Here is a 24317-nt window from a genome sequence, read left to right on the forward strand (position 1 = left end):
CTGCCTGTAACGACTGTGGCAGACTGACAGTGGCGGTTATACCTGCCCTGTCAGAGGTCAGAGGGCCTGAAGCAACGGAATTCAGTTATAAGGGGCTTATTCTCAAGGAACAAGGTATCTTCGAATCATCTGCGTAACCTGCACTCTTAGCCTTCGTTCTCCTTTCGCTTCTTGCACTCAATACTAACTTAAGCATCGGAGCGTTCCTGCCAGGAAACCCCCCGAGAGTTCTTCCTCTTTCCTCTCATCTCAAGTACCTCTCAGGAGCCACGCGAGCGCCAGCTAGGAGTGACCGGATTGCGCTACATCATTTGGCGTCGTCTGTGGGAAACGCTTCAAAAGGCCTTTCTCTCTAAACTTTCTGAGCTCTTTTCTTCCTCGAAACAATCCAACACTCATGGCTTCCTCCAGCAACGTCAGACGAAGCACGGAAATGGATAACTCCAGGGAACAACCCCAGCTTCCTACTGTCTGTATCGGACAGTTCACCGTCCCCCTCTCGGCGGACGGAATCCCCAGCTTGAATGTGCCTCTCACAGTGGCACCTGTCATCGCCCCACTCCCTGCTACAATCGGAGCGACGTTCACCGAACCCTTGGTCATGCCCCCAGCGGCCAGCTCAAATCAACTGGAGGACTTGATGCAGTGCATGCGGGCCATGCAGGCCCAAATGCAACAGTTCCAACAACTTCAACTCTATCAACAACACGTATTGCATCAGGTGTCCCAGTATCAGTATCAGCAGTAGTTCCCCCAGCCGCCTCAACCTCAACTTCAGCAGCCGCAATTCCCGCCTCAGCACCCAGCCTCGCAGCACGCTAAGTCTCGCCGCCAGGACGAGCGCCCCTCTGGCCAAGGAGAGGCCCCCCAAAACCTCCCAAAAAACCAGGCCTCCCCCCACAGTAGACGAGAGAGACCGGCTACCCCGATCTCACCGCGGGCGGACAGGTCGGGAGGACCCTAGCTCGCCAGGTCTACATCACCTCGGCAGTTGAAGTTTGAAACCCCGCTTCTTGAGAACCGGTTCGAGATCTTGGCGACAGACTCCAAGCAGGACCCATCTGTTCGCAGCCGTCACCAGCAGACCGGGATACTCCCCGCACAGACCATTCCGGACAGCACAGAGGTGAGCAGCACGAACGTCGAGCCCACCAAGAAGCAGAGACGCTATCGCCGGGCTCGCCGATCTGTCACCCGCGATTTGCCCGGGCTCATGGGCAAAGAAGAGGTAAGCTCGGTCGAAGTCAAAGCTCCCCTCCTCTCGGTTCCATCCCCCCTGTCTTCTGAACTCCTGGTAGTCCCAATGCCCAAAGACTTCAAGCTCCCCCCTCTTGACAAGTATGATGGGTCGTTTGACCCAAATGACCACGTAAATGCCTTTCAGTCACAGATGCACCTGGCGCGAGCCAGTGAGTTGTGCATGTGTGTGGCCTTCTCCACTACTTTTAGGGGAGCAGCCCGCACGTGGTACCGGAACTTGGCACCCGGGTTGATAAGAAGTTGACGTAGTTCGCACAAACCTTCACGTCCCACTTCGTTACTAGCAAGCGGTGTCCGCGAACTGAAGAAAGTCTCCTCAGCATAGTACAGAGAGGGAGAATCCATCTGAAGCTATATCAAGCGGTTCAACGATGCCTGTATGCAGATACCGCGCTTGGACCCCGCCGTACGCCTTGCAGCAACTAAGAAGGGCGTGGCGCACAAAGAGTTTAAATGGCACATGGTCGTCAACCAACCAACGACCATAATCGAGTTCCTAAAACTTGCGGACAGGTTCATAGCCACCGAAGAGGAGATCAACCAAAAGGGCGAGAGCACGCCCGAAAAAAGAAAGAGGGAAGGAGAGCTCTCCAGTCAAGGAGACAGCCGAAAGAAAAAGGACACAGCTCGGGGGGCAAGGCCAGGTCAATTATTCCAACCTCCTATAGCGGACCGAGCCGATTACACACCACTGAACGCGAAGCGGGCTGAAATCTTGATGGCGATCAAGGATGCCCCGTACATGAAGTGGCCACCCCGTCTGAGGGGGAATTCCAATGAAAGGAATAAGAATCTGTATTGCAGTTTTCACAAAGATCATGGTCACAGTACCGAGAGTTGTAAGAACCTCTGTGACGAGATAGAGGAGCTCATCCATCGCGGATATTTAAGAAACTTTGTACGAAATAATAATAATAGTAATAAAACAGGTCGGCAAGGGGAGCACGGTAAGGATGCTCCCGAGTCCAACAGCAGGCCGGCCAAACAGCCGTAGAGGCAGCCTCCGGAGGAGAGGCCAGTCCGGGAAACCATCCACATGATAGTGGGAGGTTCAATCATCGCGGGTTGCACTTCAACAGCAGCTCGGACTTCGGTTCGTGAAGCCACCCGGGAGGAGCAGAACCCCCCAAAGCGGTCAAGGACAGAAGAGCCAATTTTCTTCACAGAAGATGATGCGCGAGGAGCCCACTACCCCCACGACGACACGCTTATAATAAAGCTAAGAATCAACGACTTTGAGGTCAAGCGTGTACTCGTCGACTCAGGCAACTCAGCCGACATCCTCTTCAAAGCTGCGTTTGACCAGCTCCAGTTGCAGAGAAGCGACCTGAAGCCCGCAGACACTCCTTTGGTAGGCTTCAGCGGCGAAGAAGTCCGGCCCCTTGGGAAAATAATAGTACCTGTGGAAGTTGACATGTGGATTTGCGTGGTCAGATTCAAGCACAACTTCTTGGTGGTCGCGACCCCCTCCCCCTACAACGCCATAGTAGGTCGACCAATCACCCATGTCCTACGGGTGGTGGTCTCCACTTACCATTTGGCTATGAAGTTCCCAATCGACTTCGGTGTGGGAGTAGCGTGGGGCGACCAGCTCGAGTCCCGTAATTGCTACGTCGCCGCCCTGAAGGGAAAAACCAAGGTAGCCGATGTCCTCGAGCTAGAGCGGCCTATGGAGCAAGGCAAAGAACGAGCCGCGCCAATAGAAGAAACAGTCACAATTCCGACCTCAGCAGCGGACCCAGCTCAAACGCTTAAGATCGGCGCTTCCGTCCAAGAACCTTTATGATCAGAACTGGTAAGTTTCTTACTTCAAAATTTAGATATTTTTGCGTGGTCTGCGACAGAGATGCCTGGTATAGACCCCGAACTCATAACTCACAAACTGAACACTAATCCTGTAGTTAGGCCCGTTAGACAGAAGAAACGCAACCTAGCCCTGGAGTGGTGGAAAGCGGTTGACAAGGAGGTCGAAAAGCTCCTCGCAGCTGACTTCATAAGAGAAGTCCACTACCCGAGCTGGGTAGCCAACCCCGTCCTGGTAAAGAAGGCCAACGGCAAGCGGCGCATGTGCGTCGACTACACCGACCTGAACCGGGCTTGCCCAAAAGACTGCTTCTCGCTCCTAGAATCGACCGCTTGGTGGACGCAACCTCGGGGCACGAGTTGCTAAGTTTCTTGGATGCCTATTCAGGCTATAACCAAATCAAGATGGACCCGACGGACGAAGAAAATATTGCCTTCATCACGGAATTCGGCCTATACTGTTACAAGGTTATGCCCTTCGGGTTGAAAAACGCAGGGGCAACCTTTCAAAGGCTTGTAAATAAGTTGTTTGCGCCGTTGATCGGCAGAAAAGTAGAATGTTATGTAAACGACATGGTCGTCAAAACTCAATTCTCACATGAATTAATACAAGATTTGCATCGTTAACCAGCGCGACATCGAAGCCAACCCAAATATGATTAAGGCCATTATAGATATGAGGCCACTCCGGAAGCTGAAGGAGGTTCAGAGGTTGAATGGCCGCATAGCCGCCCTGAGCCGCTTCATGTCTAAATCGGCGGACCGCTGTCTGTCGTTCTTTAAGGCAATTAAGAGCAAAGGGTTCGAATGGACCCAAGACTGCCAGCTCGCGTTCGACGAGCTCAAGAAATACCTCGCTAGTGTGCCGACCTTAACCCGGCCCGAGAAGGGCGATTTTTAGAACTGTACCTCTCGACGAGCGACGAAGTGGTCAGTTCGGTACTAATAAAGGAAGTAGGTCGGGTCCAACGACCCATCTATTATGTTAGTAAAGTATTGTAGGGAGTAGAAACGATATACCCGGAGATGGAAAAGCTAGCATACGCACTGATAATCGCAGCTCGGAAGCTCCGCTCATACTTCCAAGCTCATACTATTATCGTCCTCACCAACAAACCTCTGAGGCAAGTGTTGCTTAAACCCGAGGTCTCTGGTCGGTTGACGAAGTGGGCCGTTGAGCTCAGCGAGTACGACCTCCAGTACAAGCTGCGAACTGCCATTAAGGCCCAAGCTTTAGCAGATTTTATAGCCGAATGTACATTCAGCTCCGAAGTTCCCAAGCCGGTTGAGCACGAGGCTCCCAGCTCGGATGAGCCCGAAGCTCCCAGGCCGATCGAGTCCGAACCCCATGAAGTAGCAGCCAGTGTGGCATCTCTCCTAGCTCGGCCAATCGCGAGCTGGGATGAGGAGCCCTGGACCCTTCACGTAAATGGCTCCTCAAACCAATAGGGCAGCGGAGCCGGAATAGTTCTACACGACCCAAGCGGCATGAAACTGGAATACGCACTACGCTTCGAGTTCGCAGTGTCTAACAATGAAGCAGAGTACGAGGCGTTGATAGCTGGACTAGCCCTAGTCAGAGAAGTAAAAGCAAAGCACATTGTTATCTGCAGCGACTCCCAGCTTGTGGTTAACCAAGTCACCGGCGAGTATGAAGCTCGCAAGCCAACCATGATTGCCTACTTGACCAAGGTTAGAGAGGCCCTACTCGACTTCCAGTCACACTTCATCAGACAGTTATTTGGCTCGACCTTGTAGTTCAGGTACACGTGGGCGTGACCTTACTCAAACAGTGACAGCATGACAGCGCAACGGACGTGAGCACAACTCGGAGGGAAAATCCCGCCGAGTTCAGCACGGCAACTCGACAGGCAAACTACTCACCGAAAGCCACCTTGCCCGCACCTCCCCGGGGTTAAGGCACTTCAAGGGGTCCCGTGGTCGGGGCACCCTGACCCCTTTTGAGGCCCGAGCTCCTCTCAATGGACCTCAGGCCACTCCCAAGCAAGAACGCACCGATTCTTCTTCGGACGCCCCAAGGCACAAAGACCTCGGGTCGGCTAGCTCGGCATAACCGGCTACAGGCAGCCCGTCACTCAAAGGACAGCCCAGTTCAAGGTAATTCGCAAGAGAACAGTTTGGTATACCATAGGAGGGCTTCCTGCCCAACCGTTGTACCCAACAAACCTGTGGACAACAGGCATGTCCCCCTCGCTGTGCCTACCACCTTTAGAAAGGCATCCCACACCTGACAGACACGTACCCTGCACGACGGCCCCGCACGTGCCACCTCAGCCCTGCCTGTAACGGCTGTGGCAGACAAACAATGGTGGTTATACCTACCCTGTCAGAAGTAAGAGGGCCTGAAGCAACGGAATTCAATTATAAGGGGCTTATTCTAAAGGAACAAAATATCTTCGAATCACCTGCGTAACCTACACTCTTAGCCTTCGTTCTCCTTTTGCTTCTTACACTCAATACTAACTTAAGCATCGGAGCGTTCCCGCCGAAAAACCCCCCGAGAGTTCTTCCTCTTTCCTCTCGTCTCAGGTACCTCTCACGAACCACGCAAGCGCCAGATAGGAGTGACCGGATTGCACTACATCAACATCTTTTGAGTTTTGACTGAAAAAAGAAACCACCACAACCAGAATTCCGAGGGGCTCCCATCAGGCGCGCTCCACAGCACTGATCTGATTTCCTGCCCACAACTCTCTACCCGCCTTAAATTGCAACCATACCCCCCTAAAAGGTGACAAATTTAATTCCATCCCCATACAGGTGTTAGAATCATTTTCCTTTGCCATCTTAAGACCTGCGTGTGTTCTTGTCATGCGGCATGCTATTGTCAATGTCATACATGTAGCTACTTATGCATGCACTCACACAAAATGATTGGTGGGATGCTTCCTTAATCCTTAATGAGCCATGACCATAACCGAGTATTCTTATGTCGTATATATCCAATTATCAAGGTTATATGAATTCCTTGGCCATTAGTCGCCATCCTTCCCATTGTGGAGGTGTGGGTTCAAACCCGCAAATGTCTAATTCTTTGCATGCTTAGATATAATATTATACTTTGGAAAAGGTTTTCTGTCTTAACTTGGCTGCCTATAAACCACCTCCCTTGTTCAAATTTGCCCAAGAGCCAACCATGTTTAATCATAAACATACAGAAACCAAGTAATCCTTAGGATAACAAATATGTCTAGATGGAAACAAGTCCAAACTGTAGTCAACACCTACTTATATGGCTTTAGCTGTTTCCCGAACCAAAGAAAGCTTAGCCAAGAGACCAGAGAGCTGAAGGAGTGAGCCAACTCCATCGCAGATTCTCATGTGAGCAAACCCAGTTTCCTGTAAGTACAAGCAGAAGAGGTATTGTTTGAAACGGTGGCAGAACCGCAGAATGTTGCAGAGAAATATATGACAAAATAAACATTTGACCGGCGATATATACAAACCTTCAAAAATTCCAATTTTAGATACTCAGCCATGTCGTAATTTTTTATTATCCGGAAAAGAGTTGTAATTATGTCAGTCGGGGAATAACCCAAATCATATAGTTGCTTCAGACCAGAACAGGCATCATCAAATTTCCCTTCAAGTATATTGCGCACCATATTCTTCACATGCAAAGGGTGAGGCTGGTCACAGACCTGCAAACCAATAAAATGTTAATTGGGAAGTTCCCCACGGTGCAAGTGTTGTCATCCAACAATGAGAGGTTAAAGATATTTCTAGTTCTTACCTTGAACACATTTTCTTGATTAACAAACCGGAAGCCACTATATGTAGCTTGCAAGTTGTTTAATGCTTGCCTCATGTCACCATCAGCCGTGAAAATGATGGCTTCAAGACCTTCAGGCACATAGGGAACCTTCAGTTGACACAGGAGCAGATGAAATTAATCATTTCATCATTTTGCTCAGACTAATATTTCTGCTGAGTACATGAAGAAAATAAAATCATAGAAATTTAATAAAAGAAACTGCACCGGCAATTTCCTTATAGACAACATGATAAGGTCCAGGTACAAAAACTCCTTTGTTAAAAGTCCATGCTCGATTTCAAAGGAAAGAAAAGGAGAAGAGAGGTTTCAACAGCACCTCACATGGTAGGAATTAAAAAAGAAAAGAAATTCATTTAGTAGTTAAACCATCAATTCATAAACCAAAAAGGAGAAAATATAAATAGGAGACAAAGGGCCCAATTGAGGAGGTGAGCATGCAAGAACTGCATTAAACCCAGACCATGAGGTGGAGAAAGACTCACAAGTCACAAGTTGTAATTGGGTGAACGATAAACAGGATTTTGGGTCCTCCGCAGCATCACCATACCATGAGAGGAGCAAGATCCTTAGCTAGAGGCCTGAATGCCTCATTCAGTTGGTGCTAAGGTTTGCAAATTCCATGACAGCTTCACTTTCTAGAGATGTAAACAAACAGGAATTGTATTGGGGACCATATCCCCTGGGGTATTATAATTCTGTATGGTAAGGGACCAAGCTTCAATTTGAGTTCAGCAGCCAATTGACTGGCTCTATTTAGTATTTATCTGCTTCTTTGGGATGGGTGGAAGCCTATTTTATTGCCTGTACTTTATCCTCATTTTCATTTTTTAATAAAACTCTGATTAGTTGCTAATCAAAACACTACTGATTATATTGAGGATAGGAGCTAGGCTAGCCCTAGGAATACAGAAGCATTTTATGCCATTGAATGATTGAACTAAAGAAAACCAGCCAAGAAAAACTGTCATTCAACTGGGCTAACAGTCAGCAGTTCTCGACATGGATTAAGATTTTGGCACATGCATCCTCCTGCCTTTGGTTAGTGTCTCCAACTTTCATGCAAATCCTTCATCAGTACCCTAATACAATTCAAAAGCTTGGAGGTGAATTTTCTGGTGAAAGAGATTTGGAGCAAACCTATCCCACCTAAAGTTCAAGCTTTCTATTGGGAAGTGTTCCTTGGAAAGATCAATACCTACTGCATGCTCCAAAAAAGAAGGCCCAATAAATGCCTGTCTTTTCATGTGCATATTACGCAAAGAAAGCGGTGAGACCATTCCCCTTTGTGTTTTTTTTTTTGATGAATTACCATTCCCCTTTGTGTTTGGGAGTACCTCTGCTCTCTCTTTGGTTGCAAGTTGGCTCCTCCTCGAAATGTGGTAAGTCTCTCTAGTCTAAGCTTCCTAAAGCAGCCTAAGAAGAGAGGGAGAATTATGTGGAGGGCAGTTAAAGCAGCGGTGGCAAGGACTGTATAAGAAGAAAGGAATGAGAGAATATTTAATGAGAAAAGCATATGCAAGTAAGAGATATTGGAGAATATAAAGATTAAAATTGTGCATTGGATAAAAACGTTGGAGTTCTTTCATATATTTTTAGTTGATGATATAATAAATGGGCTCAAGAGGCACTCATCCAAAGCAATACACAGAGTGATCACGGAACAGAAATCTCCAGCAAACAGCAGAATAAAGCTGAATTTTGATGGAAGTTTTATGGGTAATCCAGGTTCAGCAGGCATAGGAGTCTAGGGGGTGTGTTCAGATATTCTTTAGGCAAGGTGGTGGCTACATGCTTAGGACCAGTTGGAATTGGGAACTTGATGAGAGCTGAAGATTTGGCTCTGATGCAAGGATTAAGTTCAGATGGACATGGAAGAAGATTCTAAGCTAGTTATTTTATGGACAAGATGTAGTACTTCAGTTTCCTGAGTTTACAGGCATATATTTAGGAAGATAGAAAGCCTACCAAGGAAGACGGATGTCACATTCAATTGGGTTAGAAGGACAGAAAATGGGATGGCAGACTCATTAGCTAAATAGGGGGTTCACAGACAGCAATTGTTTTCGGCCAAAGTGCAATCCAATTTATGCCATGAAACATGGGTTGTTGGAATCTTCTAACATGCTTGTATTAAGTTTTGAACTAAATCAATTAAGAAAGTTTCTTCTTTACTGATCAAGAAAAGGAAATATGATGAAGCTGGGATTTAATAAGGGTATGTTATTATACCCCAAGTTAGCAAACGGAATAGAGATAGGAATAGATTTTCTTGGTAAACAATATAGGAATAGCTTTTCTTGGTAAACAATATAGGAATAGCTTTAAGTGAATTCAATTTCTAGAATTTTAACTTAAAAATGACTGGACAAACAAGTATAGTTATGGAAAACAGCGCATTCTGGACTTCTTGCATCAGTAGCAAGGCATAGGCTTAAGTAAAAGGGGTAAAGATTATTGGTAACCTGTGCTACATGCAGTAATGTGGGGAGTTTGGGATGAAAGAAATAAACGCCCCTTTGACAATAAATTCAGGCCCCTTGAAGAGTTAATTTCAGACATTACTTACCTTTGCAACCTCTGGCCTGTCAATTCAAATCTGTTCAAAGGACTCTCAGTCAATGACCTCAATAGAGATGCTCACCCCTTTCTGTTTCTCCCTCACCCTCATCAAATAACCTTGAGACAACCAGATTTTCTCAATGATGGAGTGGTGACCCTAAACTTCGATGGAAGTGCTTTTGGAAACTCTGGCTTAGCTGGAATTGGAGGCATAGTAAGGTGTTAAAAGCTGTTATTTGTGTAAGTATAGTACCGCAGGGGTGCTATTGTAATTCTACCCTTTTATTTTTTAGTTGCTGTCGCCCTAGTTTATATAACAAAAAGCTAGCGCCGCCAGCAACCTTTTGAGCTCTCACATCTTTCTCCTTTCTTCTCCTCTCTCTCTTCTTTCTTCCTCTCTTCTTCTCTCCTGCATCACAGCACTGATAACATGGTATCAGAGCGGGACCATCAGATCTGAAAAGGAGAGATCGCACCAGACTTCGCCACCATCATCTACAGATCGAGTGATTGAAGATCAAGTCTCCTCACGCCTGAAATAATCTCTCTCCTTCCCTCTTTTTTTTCTGGTCGTGCGCCAGGGAAGAACCTGTACTAGGTCTGCTGGTTGGATGTGAGGTGACTAGCACCTCTGTCTTTCCTTTTTTGTGGGGTCGGCTGACCCCTGTAAAAATCTGTAGGTCGGTGAAGACCTTTTATGTGCTGCAATAGCAGTTTTTTTTATGCTGAATCTGAAGGTCAGAGTGACCTGTACTTGCTATAACAGCATCTATGTTTGATGTGTAGATCAAGAATTGACCTGTCCGCCCTGTAACAGCACCTGTATTTATCAAAAAAGGGGCCTGTCAATACTGTAACAGCACCTGTGTTTTTCAAAAAGGGGGGTAACAGCACCTGGTGTTATCAAAAGGGGTTGTGTTTCTGAAGAAAAAAAGGGGGTTTCCTTTCTCCCTTGGTGTTAGCCTTTTTTTAAAGGTTTTGCTCCCACCTTACGCTTTTTTTGAATCTGTAACCATGAGCGGTGAAGATTCTGCTACGTCCGGTGTTTCCTCAATGCAGAATGGAATGAATGGGGATGCGGACCTATCATTTCCCATGGCTGTTATTCCTCTCGATGGTTCAAATTATTTGGAATGGTCAAGAGGGATCAAGTTGTACATTACTGCAAGGGGAAATATAGGTTATATAAATGGGAGAATCAAAAAACCCAATTCTGGGAGTGTTGAATATGACAGATGGAACCAAGAAAACAGCATGGTCATGTCCTAGCTTTTAGTGTCTATGCAACCCCAAATAAGAAGGAACTTTATGTGGGCTGAAACGGCAACTGAAATCTAGGAACAGGCAAAATCAACATATTCTGAGTTGTGTCACTATGCAAAGATTTATCAGTTATAGGCAAAACCGTCCACTTGTAAACAAGGGGAGAGGTGCCTTTCTGTGTACTACTCAGACTTGACCTCTGTCTAGAAGGAGTTAGATCATTATCAGAGTGTGGACTAGAAGTGTGATGAAGATGCAAAGTAATACAAGAAACTTGTTTCTCAATAGAGAGTGTTTGTTTTCCTACATGGCTTGAATCCTACATACAAAGTTCAGATCCTAGGTAACAAGGATCTTCCCTCCGTCCAAGAAGTTTATGCTCTTGTACATTCAGAAGAAAGTAGAAGGAATTTGAGGAACAGTTCTAGAGGGGATGTTAGGTTGGTAGCAAAAGGGAGTGTGATTACAGGTGGTGGAAATACCTTTAAGAGGGGGGACTCTCAAAAAAGGGCGGATGACAAAGACAAATTATGGTGTACTCATTGCTAGAAACCCCGACACACCCGAAATACATGTTGGGATCTTCACGGGGAGCCGAAATGGGCTCAAGATTTGAGTAAGAAGCAAGGTTCAAATCTGAATAAAAAGTTAGGACAGCAAAGTACAAGAAAGAACACAGTTGCAAACATGGCTTCTCAGGAAAATCAGCCCCCCATTACTACTATGACTCCGACTCATGCCTCTGGATTTGACCCAAGGGAGGATATTATTAATTCCTTTCGTGACCATTTAGAGATCTATGGTAGAGCAATTCGTCAGATGGATGCCCCTCCCTCAACTTCATTTGCGTCTACATCAAGTAACTCAGCCACAGCTTTCCATGTAACATCTCAGACCCCTGACACCCCTTGGATCATTGATTTTGGAGCGTCTAAACACATGACTACTACGTCCTCTTACTTTCAAACCTACCACCTTCTTTCTGGAAGAGACAAGGTGAGACTAGCTAATGGATCATACACTACCATAGCTGGTCAAGGAACCATTTCTCTTCCTTTTAGCCTTACCTTGTCTAATGTTTTACATGTCCCAAAATTTCCCATTAATTTGTTCTCTGTTAGTAGTACTACTAATTCCTTAAACTGCTTAGTGACCTTTTTCCCTTCTTACTGTGTGAGAAACAAGTTTCAGACTTGACCTCTGTCTAGAAGGAGTTAGATCATTATCAGAGTGTGGACTAGAAGTGTGATGAAGATGCAAAGTAATACAAGAAACTTGTTTCTCAATAGAGAGTGTTTGTTTTCCTACATGGCTTGAATCCTACATACAAAGTTCAGATCCTAGGTAACAAGGATCTTCCCTCCGTCCAAGAAGTTTATGCTCTTGTACATTCAGAAGAAAGTAGAAGGAATTTGAGGAACAGTTCTAGAGGGGATGTTAGGTTGGTAGCAAAAGGGAGTGTGATTACAGGTGGTGGAAATACCTTTAAGAGGGGGGACTCTCAAAAAAGGGCGGATGACAAAGACAAATTATGGTGTACTCATTGCTAGAAACCCCGACACACCCGAAATACATGTTGGGATCTTCACGGGGAGCCGAAATGGGCTCAAGATTTGAGTAAGAAGCAAGGTTCAAATCTGAATAAAAAGTTAGGACAGCAAAGTACAAGAAAGAACACAGTTGCAAACATGGCTTCTCAGGAAAATCAGCCCCCCATTACTACTATGACTCCGACTCATGCCTCTGGATTTGACCCAAGGGAGGATATTATTAATTCCTTTCGTGACCATTTAGAGATCTATGGTAGAGCAATTCGTCAGATGGATGCCCCTCCCTCAACTTCATTTGCGTCTACATCAAGTAACTCAGCCACAGCTTTCCATGTAACATCTCAGACCCCTGACACCCCTTGGATCATTGATTTTGGAGCGTCTAAACACATGACTACTACGTCCTCTTACTTTCAAACCTACCACCTTCTTTCTGGAAGAGACAAGGTGAGACTAGCTAATGGATCATACACTACCATAGCTGGTCAAGGAACCATTTCTCTTCCTTTTAGCCTTACCTTGTCTAATGTTTTACATGTCCCAAAATTTCCCATTAATTTGTTCTCTGTTAGTAGTACTACTAATTCCTTAAACTGCTTAGTGACCTTTTTCCCTTCTTACTGTGTGAGAAACAAGTTTCAGACTTGACCTCTGTCTAGAAGGAGTTAGATCATTATCAGAGTGTGGACTAGAAGTGTGATGAAGATGCAAAGTAATACAAGAAACTTGTTTCTCAATAGAGAGTGTTTGTTTTCCTACATGGCTTGAATCCTACATACAAAGTTCAGATCCTAGGTAACAAGGATCTTCCCTCCGTCCAAGAAGTTTATGCTCTTGTACATTCAGAAGAAAGTAGAAGGAATTTGAGGAACAGTTCTAGAGGGGATGTTAGGTTGGTAGCAAAAGGGAGTGTGATTACAGGTGGTGGAAATACCTTTAAGAGGGGGGACTCTCAAAAAAGGGCGGATGACAAAGACAAATTATGGTGTACTCATTGCTAGAAACCCCGACACACCCGAAATACATGTTGGGATCTTCACGGGGAGCCGAAATGGGCTCAAGATTTGAGTAAGAAGCAAGGTTCAAATCTGAATAAAAAGTTAGGACAGCAAAGTACAAGAAAGAACACAGTTGCAAACATGGCTTCTCAGGAAAATCAGCCCCCCATTACTACTATGACTCCGACTCATGCCTCTGGATTTGACCCAAGGGAGGATATTATTAATTCCTTTCGTGACCATTTAGAGATCTATGGTAGAGCAATTCGTCAGATGGATGCCCCTCCCTCAACTTCATTTGCGTCTACATCAAGTAACTCAGCCACAGCTTTCCATGTAACATCTCAGACCCCTGACACCCCTTGGATCATTGATTTTGGAGCGTCTAAACACATGACTACTACGTCCTCTTACTTTCAAACCTACCACCTTCTTTCTGGAAGAGACAAGGTGAGACTAGCTAATGGATCATACACTACCATAGCTGGTCAAGGAACCATTTCTCTTCCTTTTAGCCTTACCTTGTCTAATGTTTTACATGTCCCAAAATTTCCCATTAATTTGTTCTCTGTTAGTAGTACTACTAATTCCTTAAACTGCTTAGTGACCTTTTTCCCTTCTTACTGTGTGATCCAAGATCTGGCCTCGGGGAAGACGATTGGTAGAGGATGTATGGTGAATGGACTTTACATGCTGGAGAATAAGGCTGGTCTTCAAGTCACAGAGTTTAAGGGTCAGTCTTATAAGAGTTAGGTCTATTTATGGCATTGTCGTCTTGGTCATTTATCTTTTGAATCTTTAAAAGTGGTGTTTCCAGAGTTGTTTAAGTCAGTGTCAGTTTCAGATTTTTCTTGTCAAACTTGTCAATTAAGTAAGCAATGTAGAACTCATTTTCCTTCAAAGAATAATAAATCTGAATTTCCTTTCCACATTGTTCATTCTAATGTTTGGGGCCCTATTACTTTACCTTCTGAGAATGGCTACAAGTATTTTATTACCATTATCGATGATTATTCTAGATATACATGGGTATATCCCATGCGAACCAAGGACAAAGTACCAAAAATTATCCAAGATTTTCAGCGGATGATCTTCACCCAATTTCAAACTGAAATCCAAATATTTCAATCAAATAATGCCAATGAATATTTTCATAGTGATCTCACGGAATTTTTTGCTTCACGTGGTTCACTTCACCGTAGTTCTAGTGCCCGAATACCACAACAAAATGGTGTGGCTGAAAGAAAGAACTGACACCTCCTTGAAGTGGCTTGGAGTTTACTAATTCATATGAATGTCCCGAAATGATTTTGGCTTGAGGATGTCCTTTGTGCTACCTATCTCATCAATCGTATGCCCTCTCGTTGGTTAGAGTGCAAAGCCCCACATCAACTTATTTTTCCTAAGGCTCCCCTTCTTTCCATTCCTCCTCATGTGTTTGGTTTTCGTTGTTTTGTTCAAAACCTATCACCCACTCATGGAAAATTAGATCATCGTGCTATTCCTTGCATCTTCTTGGGGTATTCTTTCACTCAAAAGGGATACCGTTGGTTTGATCCTATTTCTCAGAAATCGGAAGTTTTATGTTTCCATGGACGTCTCTTTCTTTGAAAATGAGCCTTTTTTTCCCTGTTTCTCCTCAGGGGGGTGTAGGAATGAAGAGAAACCGGTTCAGCCCCCTCCTCTTCCTGATCCTCCTCCTTTTCGTGTCTTCTTTCGTCATCACAAAGGCCAACCATGTTCAAGAGCTGTGGAGAACCTAGAAGTTGTACCTCCAATGCCATGAAACTCTTCGGGGGCGGATCATACTCACACAGGTATCTTGGTTCCTATCGATGTTCCCGACCCTATTGTTATTGATATTCCTGTTGCAAATGACCTTGACCTTCCTATTGCTCACCAGAAAGGTGTTAGATCTTGCACCACTAAACACCCCATTTCCCACTTTGTTTCCTATGAAAACATTTCACCCCCTTTTCGGGCCTTTCTCACTTCCATTGACAGTGTGCCTATCCCTAAGAATGTGGCAGAATCTCTTTCAATCCCTGAATGGACAGATGCTATGAAAGAAGAAATTAATGCTCTACATAAAAATGGCACATGGGAACTAGTAGATCTTCCTAAGGGAAATGATCCAATTGGATGTAAATGGGTTTTCACAGTCAAACATAGAGCTGATGGCACGGTGGAGCGGTATAAAGCTCGTTTAGTGGAAAAGGGGTTTACACAAGTGTATGGAGTTTATCAACATTTGCACCCGTTGCCAAGATGAACTCCATTAGAGTCCTTTTCTCCCTTGCTGTTAATCTTGACTAGGATCTGCATCAACTCAATATCAAAAATGCCTTCCTGAATGGTGACCTTGAAGAGGAAATTTACATGGTACAACTCCCTGGTTTTCAGGCTCAAGGTAATGAACAGTAAGTGTGCAAGTTGAAGAAATCATTATATGGGCTGAAACAATCACTGAGAGTCTGGTTCAGCAGGTTTCATGTAGTGGTTCAGCAGAAAGGATACAAACAGTGTCAATATGATCACACATTGTTTGTGAAAAGAGGGGAAGGAAAAATTGCAACACTAATAGTATATGTTGATGATATAATTATCACTAGCGATTGGAATGATGAAATTCAAAAGTTGAAGATTTTTCTTGCTACACAGTTTGAAATAAAGGATCTAGGTCCTCTAAGGTACTTCCTTAGAATTGAAGTTGCCCGCTCACAAAAGGGTATATTCATTTCCCAAAGAAAGCATGTCCTAGATCTACTCCAAGATACAAGAAAATTGGGAGTGAAGCCAGTTGATTCCCCTATTGATCCTAACCACAAATTAGGTGACTACCAAGGTGAACCTATCAAGGATGTGAAACAGTTTCAAAGACTTATAGGAAGATTGTTATATCTTTCTATGACCCATCCCGGCATTGCTTATGCAGTGGGTGTTCTTAGTCAGTTCATGCATGCTCCCAAGACCACTCATCTTGAAGCAGCAGAAAGAGTTCTAAGATATCTTAAGAAGTTCCCAAGTGCAAGCTTGTTGTTTCAAAAGCACGGGCATTTGAAAGTTGAAGTGTACACTGATGCAGATTGGGCAGGATCCCTGAATGACAAAAAGTCAACTAGTGGCTATTGTACCTTTATAGGAGGAAATCTAGTTACCTGGAGAAGCAAAAAGCAAAATGTGGTAGATAGATCTAGTGCTGAAGCTGAATATTGGGTAATGGCTCGTGGAGTGGCTGAAATTATGTGACTAAAAAATTTGTTGAGTGAGTTGGGTTTTACAGTGGACAGACCTATGACCCTATTCTGTGATAACAAAGCAGCCATAAACATTGCTGCTAATCCAGTGCTACATAATAGAACTAAACACATCGAAATCGACAAACACTTTATCAGAGAAAAGGTTGTCACGGAGGAAGTGTGTGCTCCTTATGTTAGCTTTGAATATCAACTTGCAGACATCTTTACGAAAGGGCTACACCACTCAAGGCATCATGATTTATGTGACAAGTTGGGCATGATTGACATCTATGTCCCAACTTGAAGGGGAGTGTTAAAAGTTGTTATTTTTCTAAGTATAGTACTGCAGGGGTACTATTGTAATTCTACCCTTTTATTTTTTAGTTGTTGTTGCCCTAGTATATATAACAAAAAGCTGGCGCCACCAGCAACCTTTTGAGCTCTCACATCTTTTTCCTCCCTCTCTTCTTTCTTCCTCTCTTCTTCTCTCCTACATCACAGCACTGATAACATAAGGGATGAAAGGGGTAACATATGCTGGACTTTCAGTGGTTCAATTGGATTGGCTGATTCCACAAACGCTGAAGTGATGGCTGCTCTCACAGGAATCAGAATAATAAAAATTTGGGAATCCAAAACTTAATCATTGCAGGTGACTCAGCAAATACTATAAAATGGTTAAGGAATAAGGAGGGGGACCTTGGAGATTGAGCCACTACTTGGAAGAGGCTAGGGACTACTGTTTAAATGCAAAATTAGCTTGGATTCCCAGGGAACTAAATCATATAGCAGATGGCTTAGCCAAATGTGGTGTATTTTTGGATCATTTGTATAGTGACAAGCTTCCTCCTCTATAATCTTTTGAGGTTCTTCCCCTGTTTTGTACATCTTCTCATGTACTTCATACCCCTTCTTTCTTTAATGAAATCTGGTTAAATTCCTCTCAAAAAAAAGGAATTAAGAATAACAGATCAACATTCACTTGTACCAACAGATCAACCGACACTTTAGATGACTCTTTGGTAGAGATACAACTTGGGAAGGCTCAGATTGGGAAATTGTTAAATTTCAATGTAAACTCTTCAAGTTGGGTAGCCATCTTGCGTCCCTACTCTTTGGTGAGGCAAGCAGTTAATAGAACTGAATTAAAATGGGGGTGATCAACCAGGAAAGTAGACTGTAACTTGTAAGCAAAATGGTGGAAAAGGAGGATTAGGTAGTAGGAGCTAGCCTAAACATGAACATTAATAGCATTCCATTTTAACATAAATAAAATATTGACTGGTTACTGATCAGGAAAAAAAATCTTTGATCAGTAAAAAACATAGCATCTTTAATTGTTAATAGATTTTTTTGGTAAAATAATCGTTGATAGTTTTATGACATGCAATCGATTCATCAAATACTTAAGATATTGCATTACTGCACCTGAAATATTGAAATTAATAGATCTAATATGCTATTGTCCCCTTGGATATGATGGTTTACCATGTTTTGATATAAATATTCACAAGAACATTGATACTTTCAATTTGTATAACTGCTTAATGGTATATAAAACTAGGAATTTAACCTGGAACTTGGTTCTTTTTTTCCTTTGTCAAATTCCATCACCTAGGCAACTAGTAACACCAACGTTGTCTTCCCTTGAGAACCATGCAAAGGATACAAACGGAAATAGATAGCTCTAAGTGAGTTCAATGTTTTAATTGAAAAGGGGCTGGACAAACAGTTAGCGATTCAGTTACTGGATTAAATGAACTAAAACAGAAAATGAACAAAAGAAAATAATAAGAGTAGAAAAAATGTATAAATATGGAGCAGAAGTATGCTCCACAAGATTTGTAAGGATTTCCAGGAAATGACAACATACCACAGATATCATTTTTCTCCAATAGAACATCGCTATTTAGAGTAGAAGTAACACTATAACTTTTCTTTTCAACAGAAAACAAAATATTATGCAAAATAAAAGAAGCATGTAAGTTTGTATATATGGGCTATCTAATCCAATTTGGAATGAAACTACAACAGGCTGCTACCATTTTTTGCTGGTTTTTTGCACACCTTTCTACTCATCATATCACTTTTTTGGGGGGTGTTCTTTGAAGGGATAGGATATCCATCACATAGACGCCCAAAGATTGCGGAATAAGGGGCGAATTTCAAAAATTTTTTTCTCCCTTCAACTGGGAATCGCATTCCCTATTTTAGAAAAACATATTTTTCAAGGATCAATCTTGAACCATTAACCAAACCAGATCTGAACCAAAAGGAGTAAGAGGGAGGATATACCTGATACGGAGAAATAATATCTTTCAATGGAGTTCACACCCAAGGAAGGATCCAAAGACTGCTCCCACTGAAGATGGCGCAGTGCAGGATGGAGCAAAATCAGCAATGTTCTTCAAAAGAACTTGACCCTTCGCAAGAATCAACTGGATGGCTTGTGAGTACAACTCCAATCAATCTTTTCCCAAAAGATTGATATCAAGATCAGATATTGATTTCTCCCAAGAACTGGAGATCGAACTGGAGATAATGGCGACAGCAGGAAGGAGGCGGCAAGAGAGATTTCGCAGGGTGCAAAATTCTCCCTTTTTTATTTCAGCTCTAAAGACAAGAGTTTTTGGGTTGCATGTGTAAAAGCTGCCCCCCCCCCCCCCCCCCCCCTCCTCCTTTTATAGATTTAAAGGGATCAGCTCCTAATCCTATTAGGAGCTGCTGATCCAAATTATATTTGGATTAGAAGTCCCTTTAAGTGATAAGGGAGAACCCTTATCTTATCTGCAGATCAGATCAGCCATCTCCTAATCTAATTAGGAGGCTTCCAGATCTAAATCTTATTTAGATCTTGGACTCTCTAAGTGGATAGGGTCTAGGTCCAATCCTATGAGCTGATCCACATCAGAATTCGCCCTTTTAATTGACTGATCAAATCAGCACAATTCGAAATGGGCTTAAGGCCCAATTAAGGTTATGTACTCACTTAGTCTTCCAAACTGCTACCCAGTTGGGCTTCCTTGTATGGCGTGGGACCCAAACAATGATCTACACATCAGCCACATGGGTTCAGCCCAGCCTTTGTTACAAGGCCTAGCCGAATACACTGTTATGGACAGTGCACCCCCTGAAACCCATCAAATGGGCTCTATGGGCCCAACACTTACCCTAAGTGGTCCCTGGACCAAGCCACCTTGTAACACGCAGGGACTGTGGGCAGATGCAAGATTAGCCCATCAGGTATTATCCTCAATGGTCTTACACTTAACCTCTCTGCCCATAATGATCATACACTGCCCGACAAGAGAGGACCTCTCCCTCGGCTGCAAGGAACAGTGTTGCGCTCTCTGCTTGCATGGATCCCGGGAATTTAAACCTTTTGCAAATCATTTCGAAACCATAGTATATATATATATTGCAAAACAAAATCTCAACAATTGAAATCAGCTGCCGGCAATCTTGGTTTCCATCAGAGAGAGTGCATCCCCGATCATTACCTTTGTCCGACAAAGGGGCTGATCCTGTCACTATGATCACCCACTCAGATGAATTCTCAGACTGTCCCAATATACCCAGGTTTTGACCCCCGCTAAGAATCTCACTAATTGGTATATCAAAGACAACCCAATCCGACACCTAGTGCAGTATCATAATCAAGTCTAAGGGTCGGGTGTAACTTTCCAGTTTTGCCCATCAATCTCCAAGGTCCAGGGCAATACTGGAAATCTGGTCCAGTTCAAAGATTCAATTAATCCTACACTGCATGTGCCTAGGGTCTCACCCTGGCAACTGAGACAGACCACCCCAACCGACTTGGTGGCACCACAGTGTCAGCCTTGTCAGAATAGGTCTCCCCAGACCGACTCACTGGCTGTGAACATTCTAAACTAACACAAGTCTCATTAAGTGTCCAGTTTAAGGGTATTACACAGAAACATACCAAGGGAACATGAATCAAATATGCACCTTTATTCATTTACAATAAACTCATAAAGTACATCATTCTCATTGAAGCTAAGGGCATACAAACTGTCTAACATTCTTGGTTGTACAGCTTTAGTAAACTCTTTCAGTTTTATACTGCAATAAGGTTTTCTCACTTGTTCGAAAAATGGATAGGAATTAGAGACAATAGGAAATACAACCCTCAAAGTACCAAACAACAGGATGTTTCCCTAAAACTAATGTCTTTACAAAATTATTTCCTTGAGTATTCCACCAAAAGAAAATGTTTCTGCATGTAGAATTTTGCATCTTCATTAAAGTTCTCTTAGTAATGAAACAAATAACAAGATTCTTATATTAGTTAAGTACAAAGTACACACCATAATAGCAATATATCTTCCATTTGGTCTTGCATTCAGTAAAAGATGTCTATCATTCTAAGTCCTATTTCAACTGCTTGATCTCAAATGCATGAACTCTTTTCCAGAAACCTAGTAACCAGGGCCATATATGTGAACCATTTTTTAGCCACTTAAATATCCTATTCACTCTTGTTCATTGTAGGAGTGCAACTTTGGTTGGCCCGAGTTAGGATTTTACACTGCTTCAGGCTTGAGCCTTCAGACCATGCCCATTTAAATTTGGACAAAAGCCCAACCCAAGCCCACCCAAGTTGCACCCCGTAGTTCATTGGAGCTTTGAACTTTCTCCAAACCATTGCAATTGATCTTTGTTGCATATAACTAGAAGATTATACTTGAAAATACCCTACAACTGCATCATAGCTTGGCAATTTCTTACCTGGGGAGATATTGATGTATGGAAGAATACAACCCCTGACCAGAGGATCTGGAAACTTAATCCTGCCTGCAAGTTCTCCACTAACTCCTTTTTCAAGGCTCTAGTATCGGAAGATCGGGGTTCTCCCTTTCCGGTTAAGAAGGTCTGGAGCTCATGTATCCCCCTTAGAGTCTCCTTCTTTATTTGGGAGGCTTGCTTAAAGAGAATCAACACTTGTGATCTGATCGAGAAAAAGTCTAGAGGCAGATTATGTATCTCCCCCCATATCTGTACTCTTTGCCTCTGTGATGGAGAGACAGCTAAACACATTCTTCTCTGCTGTCCTGTCACAAGGAAGGTCTGGTGCTATTTCCTGAACTTAGTGGGTTACAGGTGGGTGTTCCCAGAGAAGGTGGTGGACCTCCTACGGCAATGGCAAGGCAAAAGGCTAGGAAAAAGAGGAAGACTCTACTGGAGCACGGTGACTCATGCAGTCCTGTGGGGCATTTGGGAAGAAAGGAACAATAGAATTTTTGAAAAATATAGCTATAAATGTTGAAGACCTAGCTTCCTACATTACTTTTCTCTGTAACCTTTGGGTGGCTAATTCTGAAGTATTCAAAGGTCTCTCCTTAAATGATCTTCAGAGCAACCTTTTAGCAGTCCTGCACTCTACAATAACTGAATCGACTATGAGACTTTTTTCTAGAGAGGAAGGAGTGATGACTCTAAGCTTTGATGGTAGGGCCCAAGGCTCTACAAGTAAAGCAGGAATTGGAGGTGTTATCCATGAGGAAAGGGGGAATATCTGCTGGGATTTTAGTGGTCCAATTGGGAGGGCAGATGTTTCAAAGGCAGAGGCCTTGGCTGCACTCACAGCCAAGATTTAGGAGAGTAGCATCAAACTGGCAGTTTGCATAGAACTTGGCTGAGGCCATTGTGAAACTCTTACAAACATGAAGATCAATGTAAATCACACAAATACAATTCCATGATTTGCTATTGTTATTAGAAATCATCTCCATTGCAAATTATAATTTATAATTATTTCATAATTAATTTATCAAAAAAAATATTTCATAATTATAATTTATCAAAAAATCATTTCATAATTATATGAGCTTTTCTAAAAAGTGCTAATTCAAGAACTGTTAATAGAATAGGACAAAGGAGGAAAATTCTTACTTTCTCAGCCTCAACCACTACCATGAGACGACCAAGGATTTCTTGGTCTGATAGTCTTGAAAAACGAACAAGTGCACATCTACTCTGAATGGGCTCAATAATCTTAGAAGATGTATTGCATGCAAGTGCAAACCGTGTGGAATTTGAATATATTTCCATTGTCCGTCTCAAAGCCTGTTGTGCTCCAGATGTCATACTGAACTTGTTCAAGACAAATACAGCACCAGGGAAAAAATGTGATTAGACTGCAATAGAAGGCTGGCAAACAAAACCCAAGCATCTAATTCTGAAATAAATAGAATACATAGAAGCAGAGAATATCCAATTGTTTAGGAAAGTAAAGCAGAGCAAATACAGCACCAGGGAAAAAATGTGATTAGACTGCAATAGAAGGCTGGCAAACAAAACCCAAGCATCTAATTCTGAAATAAATAGAATACATAGAAGCAGAGAATATCCAATTGTTTAGGAAAGTAAAGCAGAGCAAATATAAAACCTACATGAGAAACATGAAACATTTTGAATTTTCTCAAAACAAGTCATTATCATCAGCAATTACCTGTCAGCTTCATCCAAAATTATTATTTTGTGTCGCCCCGGGGGCAGTGTTACTTTCTTCTGGGCAAACATTTTAATTTTGTTTCTTACAACATCAATTCCCCTGAAATAAGAAATAATCAGTAATAAAATAATTGAGAAAAGGGATAAAACAGAATGGCTAAAAGCACCTATAGAAACAATTCATGTTACCTGTCATCTGATGCATTTAGCTCTAAAACAGCCTCCTTGCAATTTGCTCCTAATAGCTCATGTGCAAGGGCCAGTATACTTGTTGTTTTTCCAGTTCCTGGAGGACCCTGAACATTGCACAAGAAAAGGAAAAAACAAAATAAGCAAAGTTCTTTATGTTTGCATATGTACATTGAGAGAGAAACGAGGGGAGAGATTCTTTATTGTGTTTTTGGATGTTTATGGAGCTTGGATACATTAACTTAAATATTGGTGGATGTTCCCTAGCTAGCTTATTTTGAACTGATCGGTGCCGGGGAATGGAGATTGGCGATAACTGAATTTATCCCCCCATCGGATGGTTTCATATTAACAGCTTCTTTGTACTCCAGGAAGAATCATATCCATTATTTCTTAACAACTTGAATGACCCAACTATAAATTATGAAAATGTGGGTTTAACTGCTATCAGAAACTACGATAAAGTGAGTTCGTTCACAGCGTGAAACCCAAGTCCTTCTCTATTGAGGTTGTGCAGTGTATATGCAAGAAGAATAAGAAGAATTTAAACGAATGACTGGTGGGTCTACCAATTTACGGAATAAATTTATATACATATGAGAGAGAGAGAGAGAGAGTAAAATACATAAGAAAGGGGGGTGGGTTAAGGGAAAGTGAAGCAGGGCCACTCGCTAAGCTCCAGTGTCAATATAGAAGTAATAGACGAATCAGAAATGGAAGATTTTCTTACAGATAAGATGAGATTAGGCATGTTCCCGTCTTTTGCAATGACTTGGAGCCTTGAGACGGCATCTTCGTTGCCAACCACGTCGGCTACTTTGGTGGGTCTATATTTCTCCACCCATGGAATCTCGTAGCTGCCATTTGATGACGAAGAAGAAGAAGAAGCAGCAGCAGCCATTGACGAGTACCGAACAGAAACAGCTGCCTATCAATGCTAATAGAGATCAGTTCCTCTTACTCTATAGCTCTCCCGCAGAAATAAACTGCAAACCCTTGAAAATGGAGGGAAACGCAATAATGGGCAAGGCTTTTCTTTCGCTACGCTTTTTTCAGATTTACCCCTCTATGTTTATCTATTCTATTTATGCCCCCTCTCCTGTCCAACCATAGACTGACTAGACACTTTACGTAGATGTGGTGTCACGGGATGTCAACGGGTCGAGTTTGGCACGGGTTTGCCTCA

General features: G+C 43.1%; 1 protein-coding gene across 1 annotated transcript; it reads right to left on the reverse strand.

The window, feature by feature from the left end:
• Nucleotides 1-6107: 6107 nt before the first annotated feature.
• RFC2 (replication factor C 2) lies at nucleotides 6108-24194 on the reverse strand. The gene is made up of 7 exons (XM_010280285.3): nucleotides 23862-24194; nucleotides 23132-23238; nucleotides 22941-23042; nucleotides 22382-22577; nucleotides 6818-6946; nucleotides 6531-6725; nucleotides 6108-6423 (listed from the first exon to the last, which is right to left on the reverse strand). The coding sequence occupies exons 1-7, from the start codon at nucleotides 24030-24032 to the stop codon at nucleotides 6313-6315; spliced, it is 1011 nt and encodes a 336-aa protein (XP_010278587.1). The 5' UTR covers nucleotides 24033-24194; the 3' UTR covers nucleotides 6108-6312.
• Nucleotides 24195-24317: the final 123 nt, after the last annotated feature.

This window comes from Nelumbo nucifera, chromosome 6, assembly GCF_055504915.1.
Source record: "Nelumbo nucifera cultivar China Antique chromosome 6, China Antique-T2T, whole genome shotgun sequence".
In the NCBI taxonomy this organism is placed as follows: Eukaryota; Viridiplantae; Streptophyta; class Magnoliopsida; order Proteales; family Nelumbonaceae; genus Nelumbo; species Nelumbo nucifera.